At 43.2% G+C, this 8,055-nt stretch overlaps 1 protein-coding gene across 1 annotated transcript; it reads right to left on the bottom strand.

The window, feature by feature from the left end:
• Nucleotides 1-6: 6 nt before the first annotated feature.
• On the bottom strand, nt 7-2,134 carry LOC105555883. The gene is made up of 2 exons (XM_012002924.1): nt 885-2,134; nt 7-815 (listed from the first exon to the last, which is right to left on the bottom strand). Exon 1 carries the CDS (start codon nt 2,108-2,110, stop codon nt 1,115-1,117), a length of 996 nt encoding a protein of 331 aa, XP_011858314.1. The 5' UTR covers nt 2,111-2,134; the 3' UTR covers nt 7-815; nt 885-1,114.
• Nucleotides 2,135-8,055: the final 5,921 nt, after the last annotated feature.

The following is an 8,055-nucleotide window of genomic DNA, read 5'->3' on the forward strand; positions in this document are numbered from 1 at the left end:
TATATGAGGCAAATAGGAAGATATTTCGTTCCTCGCACCAGCGCCAAATTTGCCTCGATATAGCAGATAGATGGGGGAATTGAATAGATCCAAATTTGTTAATATAAGCCAGGGCCGTTGTATTATCAATACGAAGTAAAATGTTGCAATTGTGGAGGTCCGATGCGAAACAATGAAGGGCGTTAAAGGCCGCTTTAAGCTCTAATGCATTTATGTGAAGCGTCTTGTCGTTCTCAGACCACCACCCGTGCGTACGTGATTCACCCCAAGCTGCGCCCCAACCGTTCAAAGAGGCGTCTGAGAAGATTTCTCGAACAAATCTACGAACGAATCTTATTAGATTGATTGGGATTGGAAAAAATTTCAATCCACCACATAAAATCCTTCTGGAGATAAGACGGAATTTCCATTCCTGCTGAGTAATTGTCGTTACATTTAGTAAGAGCCAAAAATTTTTCTCTCTCGAATCCCTTAGTGTAAAGGAGCCCATATTGTACAGCCGAACATACCGAAATGAGCGAACCAATAAAACTAGCGAATTCTCTTATAGAGCATTCTGTCCTGCGAGCCATTCCTGAGGTTAGGCATAGTAATTTCTCCCGACGGGGGCGGGGAATCGAAATAGATTGTTCGTCTGAATAAAAAAAGAAACCTAAATATTTGCACAATTTTGAAGAGGTGGATCGCCAGTAAATAAAAACCAATTTCAAGGATTAAATCGACAATAACTGGCAAATATATTTTAATTAATTACACGACGTTTCGGCCAGTAATACTGGTCCTTCTCAAGTGTTGACCCAAGTGTGACAGCAAATCTGCAAGGTTTAGAGCGCAGGTACAGAAATCGAGTACGCGAGATATACTTGTACAGTGGTGTTACTTACGGGTGACATGTCGAAGTATGCAATTTTGTGCATGGTCGAATAAAATCACTATATTAATATGTATAACGTTGGTTAAAAACTAATAAAAGCGTCAGGTATTGTAAACGGCTGGTAAGACAATGACGGTGTTAAATTTCGAAGAGAGAACGACATTTGTCGGGACGTAAAACACAACAAGTGGGGGACAGGTAAATAAATTATATAAATAAGAAAACAATATAGGATAGAGATTAAGTCGTGCGTACAATCTTATCATAAATAGCGCTTAAATTGTCGGTGTCTTGTTGAAGGTTGATCGTATAATCATGGGACTTCTTTATATAGAACATCTCGGCTATTTCGCGTTTTTTAAAATGTGGTTCTTTGTGTAAGATTAACGGGTTGGACCAGTCGAATTCATGTCCAGCAAGATTGCGATGCTTGCTGACAACTGAGTGGTTGTCAACAGGCTTTTTAATGTCGTTGCGATGTTCGTTAATGCGCGTTACAACGTGTCTTTTAGTTTGGCTGATATATATTGCATCACAATCAACACAATTAAGTTGGTAGACCAATTCAGTACGGTTTGGATCAGCAATTCTATCCTTCCCTTTCCTTATCAACAAATCTAATTTTTTAGAGGCTGAAAAACGCGTATCAATGTGTTGGTTGTGTAAAATTTTCTTGATTACGTCGCTAACATTCCCGACATATGGGATGGTGATGCTGTTTGTAAAATCTCGATTAATGTCGGTAGGTACCGTTGTGTCTGAGCCAGTATGGTGTTTCAAATGATGTAATCTTCTATTAATATGTTTGTCGATAAAGGAAGGAGGATAAGAATTGTTTAGGAGGATGTCTTTTATGATGTTAATATTAGCGTCGTGAAATCGTGAGTCTGAAAGTAAGACAGCCTGGTCGACCAAATTTATGATTGTGTTGATTTTATATCGTGTCTGGTGGCTAGAAAAATAATTGATATATCGGCCAGAGAACGTTGGTTTTCTATACCAATTCGTGAAGAGTTTACGATCCTCTCTGAACACAGACGTATTTAAAAAATTGAGTGTATTGTTGTTCTCAATTTCAACCGTGAATTTTAATCGTGGGTGATAGTTATTGAATGTGTTGAGAACGTCAGTAAGTCTGTTAGCGGGTAGAATCATAAAGATGTCATCGACATATCTATAATATACGGGAATCGCAAAGTTTAATCTTTCCATACAGTTGGTCTCTAAATCGTCCATTATTATGTCCGCTAGAATCGGGGACAACGGTGAGCCCATGGGGGTACCAAATATTTGCTCATAAACCCGGTTATTAAACATAAAACTAGTAGAGCTGAGAATTAATTCAATGGCGTGGAGGAACTGTGGTAGATTTAAACCAGTAGAGCCAGAGATCTCGTGCCATCTCTTTTCGATTCCGCTAAGTACGAGTTCTTTGGGAACGTTGGTGAATAGTGAAGTCACATCGAGAGAAACCATAATTTCGTGTGGTTGGATAGAGTGCGTGTTGATAATATTAGTGAAAGACCAGCCATCTTTTATGTGAGATATAGGTTTCGAAACTGAATCAAACAGAATTTTGTGTAGGAATTGCGATATGACGTATAGAGGGCTACCGATAGTCGAAACTATGATACGTAAGGGATAACCGGGTTTATGTATTTTGGGGAGTCCGTAGCAGCGTGGAAGATTGCCGTTGGTGCAGTTAAGTCGTTTGTAAGTTATATCGTTAATGATATCATTGTCGTGCCACGATTTTACTAGGTCATGTAGGCTATTGGTAATTCGTCTTATGGGATTTCTTGGAAGTATCTTATAAGTATTCTTATCGTTTAATGCTTCGGTCATTTGGCTAGTATAGTTGTCCTTGTTCATAATAACCGTCACCTGACCTTTATCCGCTTTGGTCACGAAAACAGAGTCATTATCTCTTAAAAACTTGTCAGTGAACGAAAACTCTTTTAAAAGAAATTTGTCAATAATATTAAAATGATTTTTTCCACAAAGAAAGCGATCAAGTGCGTTGCTGATTTGGGATCGTGTCTCGTCAATGATGTCATCAGATATTTTATATGCGTTCGATTCGAAATTCTTTAAAACATCAAGTACAAAATTATGTCGGTCTCTCTTATTTGAATTGTCGATGGGGAGACCAAACTTGTCGCCCAAACTTACAATGTCTAAAACACGCTGCGGAATCTGTTTGTCGCAAATATTAACGACCCATTTGGATCGGTCAGTCGAGTGAAACGATTGGAGGACAGATTTCTGTGCTACTATTAAGCCATTGAACTTATTTGTTAATTTTGACTTGGTCGTTCGGTTGTAATTTTGTAACATAGTCGAGTTTAAGTTAAAAAAGTTGTTGATCATCTCACCTGGTAAGGCAAGTCGTAATCTGTGCTCCAAATCTCGGATATATCGTCTCAGATGAGATAGCCAGAAGTGTATATCCCTGATTTCCAGATTCAACAGCGTTTTCTGACAACGATTCTTGAGGTTTACAAACCTATTTTTTACACTACCATTATGTAAAGTGATATTTAATTTTATGTTACGAATATGTGTGGGAAAGACATTGTAACTCCTACATCGTAGCAAGAATTTAAGTTGCTGATTGGCGGTGCAAATTTTAACACTGGTTTTCAGCCACATCTTTAAATTTATAGCGTGGTTGTTTCCGTACTGTCTTGAAATGTTGTTGAAGAAGCCGTCTTGGTAAAGCACCATTGTCTCAGTCGTGGTGTGTATAAGAACAATTTTGAAGAGGTGGATCGCCAGTAAATAAAAAACCAATTTCAAGGATTAAATCGACAATAACTGGCAAATATATTTTAATTAAATATTTGCATCTAGCTGACGGTTCCAAGTGAGACTTGGAATAGTTAATCACAAAGCCCAAAAACTGAAGGAGGTTCGTAGATGCGATGACATTAGCTTGACACTCGTCGGTGGAAGAACCCAAAAGGAGAAAATCGTCCAGATAAACAATAGATTGATAGCCTCTCTCGCGAAGATATGTAACTACAGGGCGGAGGATTTTAGTGAAAATGTAAGGGGCTGAACAAAGGCCAAACGGAAGCCCAGTGAATTTCTTAGGTTGTCCTGCGCCATTGAAACCGTAGAAATTTTCTATGTTCCTCGAATATTGGGACTAATAAGTATGCGTCCTCAAGATCGAGAGTGGCCATTTTCATTCCTGGGAGCATAAGTCGGATAACCGTTCGCCAATCCTCTAATTTGAAGTGTGGCGGCTCAATATACCTGTTCAACTCCCGCAAATTGAGGATGAAGCGTTTACCACCTGATGGTTTCTCTACGAGAAAGAAAGACGATAGGAATTGATCCATACAGGGTTCTACTGGAACGATGGCTCCTTTGAGCTGTAGACGTTCTATCTCCGTATCGCAATATATAGCATTAGATTGAGAAAATTCCGGCTCAGAAAGGGAGGACCTTATTGGAGGCAAAGCAGTAAAAGGGATGCGGTAACCTGCTATTGCGTCTAATACTAAGGAATCCGTGGTAATATCCAGCCATTGATCGTAATATCTACCCAAGCGACCAGCAGTTCTTACGTTGTTTAGTGTCGGCGTCGAGTCCGGGACCGAGACTGGGAGTGATGGCGACGGCTCTGATGGGAAGCTCCTGTTCGGCGAGCCGATGGTGGGCGAACAGGGCCCCTCCGGTTTCCCGAGTAACGTGGATTGGACGCAGGCGGCTGGTTTCGTTGCTGCGTCTCCCGGCGAACAGGCTGTAGAGTCTTTTTACCCGCTTGAGGTATAGCTCTCGATACTTCACGACTTGTCTTTTCGCAGGCCTGTGCCACCTTAAGGGTCTCGGCGAAGTTCTGACCAAACAAAAACTCGTCTATAGGTGCTGTCTCTGCTGCATTTTTGCCAATGATGTTCAAGGAAGCTTTGGTAAAAGCCCTCCTAGTTAGCGAGAGACGATAATGGTGATCGGCGAGCAGATGGATGCCCTCTGAAAAATGGGTCAAGGCAGATCTTGCCTCCTCGTTCAGACCCTGCACGACCTCCGGCTTAAATAATAGCGACATGTCTGAGCCGAAGGCGTTGAGGCAGGCACCCACCTGTGCTTGTGAGAGCGACTGGTATTCGTCTCGCTTAATGACTGAAGGGGTTAGCGCAGCGACGAGCTCTTTATTGAGCTTTGGCGGGGCCAGTGCCGCCAAATCTCCCTTCACCTCGTATCTGGACAGAAGCCTGGTACGAACCTCCTCGCCTAAACCGCTACGAGATTCTGTCTGAATTGAATTTAGCACAAGAGTATTCCAGGCAGATGATGCAGTAGGTGCCTGAACTTCCCCAAATAACTCGGCAGCCAAACTCTGCGTTTCCGAAACATTCTGAGATTCAGGAATCTCCGTGGCGAGTGGGTCAGCGAATAACACATTCCAGGAGGACGGGGGTCTGTCGTCATTGTCGCCAGTAGTTCCAGGAACGGCTGAACAGAATAAAACACAGAAGGAACACATCGGTTATGTCCTCTCTTTGCCAGATAACATCAAGGAAGTCTGGGTCGACAAGAGGACATACCTGGTACAACGCCCCAGTCAGCTTGTGCGACCGGCGGTTCCTCTATGCTCTGCACCTCTAGGGCAAGTGACACAGCCACACCACCCGCTGCTGGATCCTCATCTGCGTGCGGGGATTCCTCCGGCAACCTAACCTCCTGAGGCTGCTCACGGCCGTGTAGGTTAAAATCGCTGTCCTGCCGGGTAATAAGATCGCGAACCTGGTCGAGAAAGTCCATGAGACTTTCCCTAGAAAGAGAACGCCGAGCAGGGGGATCCCTTGACGACTGCACCTCCGCCGAAGAACGGGAACTTCGCGATCTTTCTCTCCGTGACGAATGATCTCGCGATCCTTCGACGCGAGTGTAAGCTCTCCAATGATACTTAGGAGACACCTCTTCTCTTGAGTGTCCCGAGCGTTTCTTCTTACTTCTATGCTTCGGCATTGCACAAGAAAATTAGGACGAATCTGAATCTACGAAAAGGACCTGTTGTCTGAGGTAACGAACAGAACACAATGAAGACACGCGGCGCGCGCAGCGCGCGGAAGCGCGGGAGAGGCGCGAGTCACCGCTTTTTATTTTTGCGGTGTTTTGAAATCTGTTGTCGAGGTGCGTGCAGAAGCACGACTACATAGTCTCCATCCGGACGAGACATAATGGCATAATTTGAATTTTCCGCTGTTCTATACCACCTACGGATGTCGCAATTGGCTCCTAAATATCGTGTACGCATCTACTAAGCAGGCATAACCTCAAAACAGTCGCAATGTTGAGACAAAGCCAGGAGTACAACCGAAGAGCAGCGATCATTGAAAATGTTCGCGCTGATCGCTCAGTGACAGAGATTATCCGGTTCTTTGGATACCCGAGATCCACAGTTTACGATGTTGTGGCAAAGTACAAGGAGTCTGAGAAGTCGGAGGAACGGGGGGCGTCCAGAAGTAATGGCTCTGCCAAGTCCTGGGCGTCCCCCAAGTAAAGCACAGCGCAGTCCACCGTGTGGTTTTAGTGCGGTAAGCCCAGCGGTCGCAATGTCAGCGGCCGCACCCGATCGCCATTAGGGGGGCAGTCCCACATAACCCGGGCCACTTAATGTAAACTCCCTTCCCGGAGGGGGGCCCGCGTATCCATAAAGGATTTCCACACGTAAAAAAAAAAGAAGTCGGAGGAAGGTTCCGCAACACTCGCGAGGAAAGTGCACTTGAAGGAGCGCGTTGTCAGGACGCCTGGGTCATTCAACGCGTTGAAGAACTGATTTTTCAGGATCCAGGGCAATCGATCCGAAAAATTGCGTCGCTTGTCGATGTTAGTGAAACAACTGTGCGTCAGATTGTTCAAGAAGTCCTTCGCTACAAGTCCTACACCATAAAAGTTAGACAGATGCTTTCTGAAGCCGCCAGGACGAAGAGAGCTGCAATCTCCTTCTGTGCTCTTTACGGAACAAGGCTGCTGGACGAATCAGGTTCTTTTCCGACGAGAAAATTTTCACTATCGACGCAAAAATTAATCGACGAAATGACCGCTGGCTTGCCCATGACCCTGAGGATGTCCCTACTGTGTCTAGGACAAAATTTCCGGCCAATGTGCACGTGTTAGGGGTGGTATCATCCGAAGGTGACGTCATGCCACCTCATTTCTTTCAAAAAGGGGAAAATGTGACAAAGGAGGTTTATGTGCGTGTCTTAACTAACGTTGTGAAGCCATGGATGGATGACATAGCATCTGGAAGGTCGTATGTTTTCCAGCAAGACGGTGCACCCGCCCACACGAGTCACTTGGTGCAAAATTGGTTATCGGACAATGTCGACATGTTTTGGTCCAAGGAATTCTGGCCTCCTAACAGCCCAGATTTAAATCCATTGGATTACTACGTATGGAGCGTCATTGAAAGAGTGACAAACAAGTCCAGACATCCGAATGTAGCGTCTCTCCGAGCCGCTATTGAAGTAGCATTCGCCGAGATGGACCGTGATGCCTTACGCCGTGCCTGCGATCGCTTTAGACCGAGATTGGAGGCGGTCATGCAAGTGGGGGATATATCGAATAAATCTATTCTTTATGGTACTATATATTGTGTGGTAAAGAATATTTGTATAATTTTTCATTTTTAAAATAAATAATATAGTGTAAACAAAAATGTTTAATTTGTCCGGATTTTGGCCCTGTACATACTGCTTATTTCAATCGCTTTTGCATCTTGCTTAGTTTCTTTTCCCGTCTTCAAATCTTTCCAAACAAGAGTGGTTATAGCATCGATTTCTTGATGTTTTTTTAGGAATCGTTGATAAAGGCACTACATCTGTTTGGCCACTCGAAATCCACCAAATAAGCGCAAACTGTTTCTTTCCACGTGGCATTATATAATACTAAACTGAATTAATAATTATCACTAGAACTGCACTGAATTAAAAAGATACTGTTTACTGCGTCTTGTCATCACATTTACATGTTGAGAATTTGGCAACAAATCGCTTGACAACCGCGTAAACAAAATGCTTAAAAATCGATTGGCGTCAGATATACATATATCACGTGACGAAAGAGACTTTCGTTTTATATAAACTTACCTTTTTACAAAAAAGGTAAAAAAAAGCACCAAGTCTAAGCTCCAATTCAACCGAATATATTTTGTTACTCTATCTTTT

This window comes from Vollenhovia emeryi, unplaced genomic scaffold, assembly GCF_000949405.1.
Source record: "Vollenhovia emeryi isolate VEMERY1.0 unplaced genomic scaffold, V.emery_V1.0 DF940590.1, whole genome shotgun sequence".
NCBI lineage: Eukaryota > Metazoa > Arthropoda > Insecta > Hymenoptera > Formicidae > Vollenhovia > Vollenhovia emeryi.

Excerpts from the sequence above, each read along its gene's own strand:
- LOC105555883 (XM_012002924.1), bottom strand. The coding sequence starts at position 2,110 with ATGGACGATTTAGAGACCAACTGTATGGAAAGATTAAACTTTGCGATT.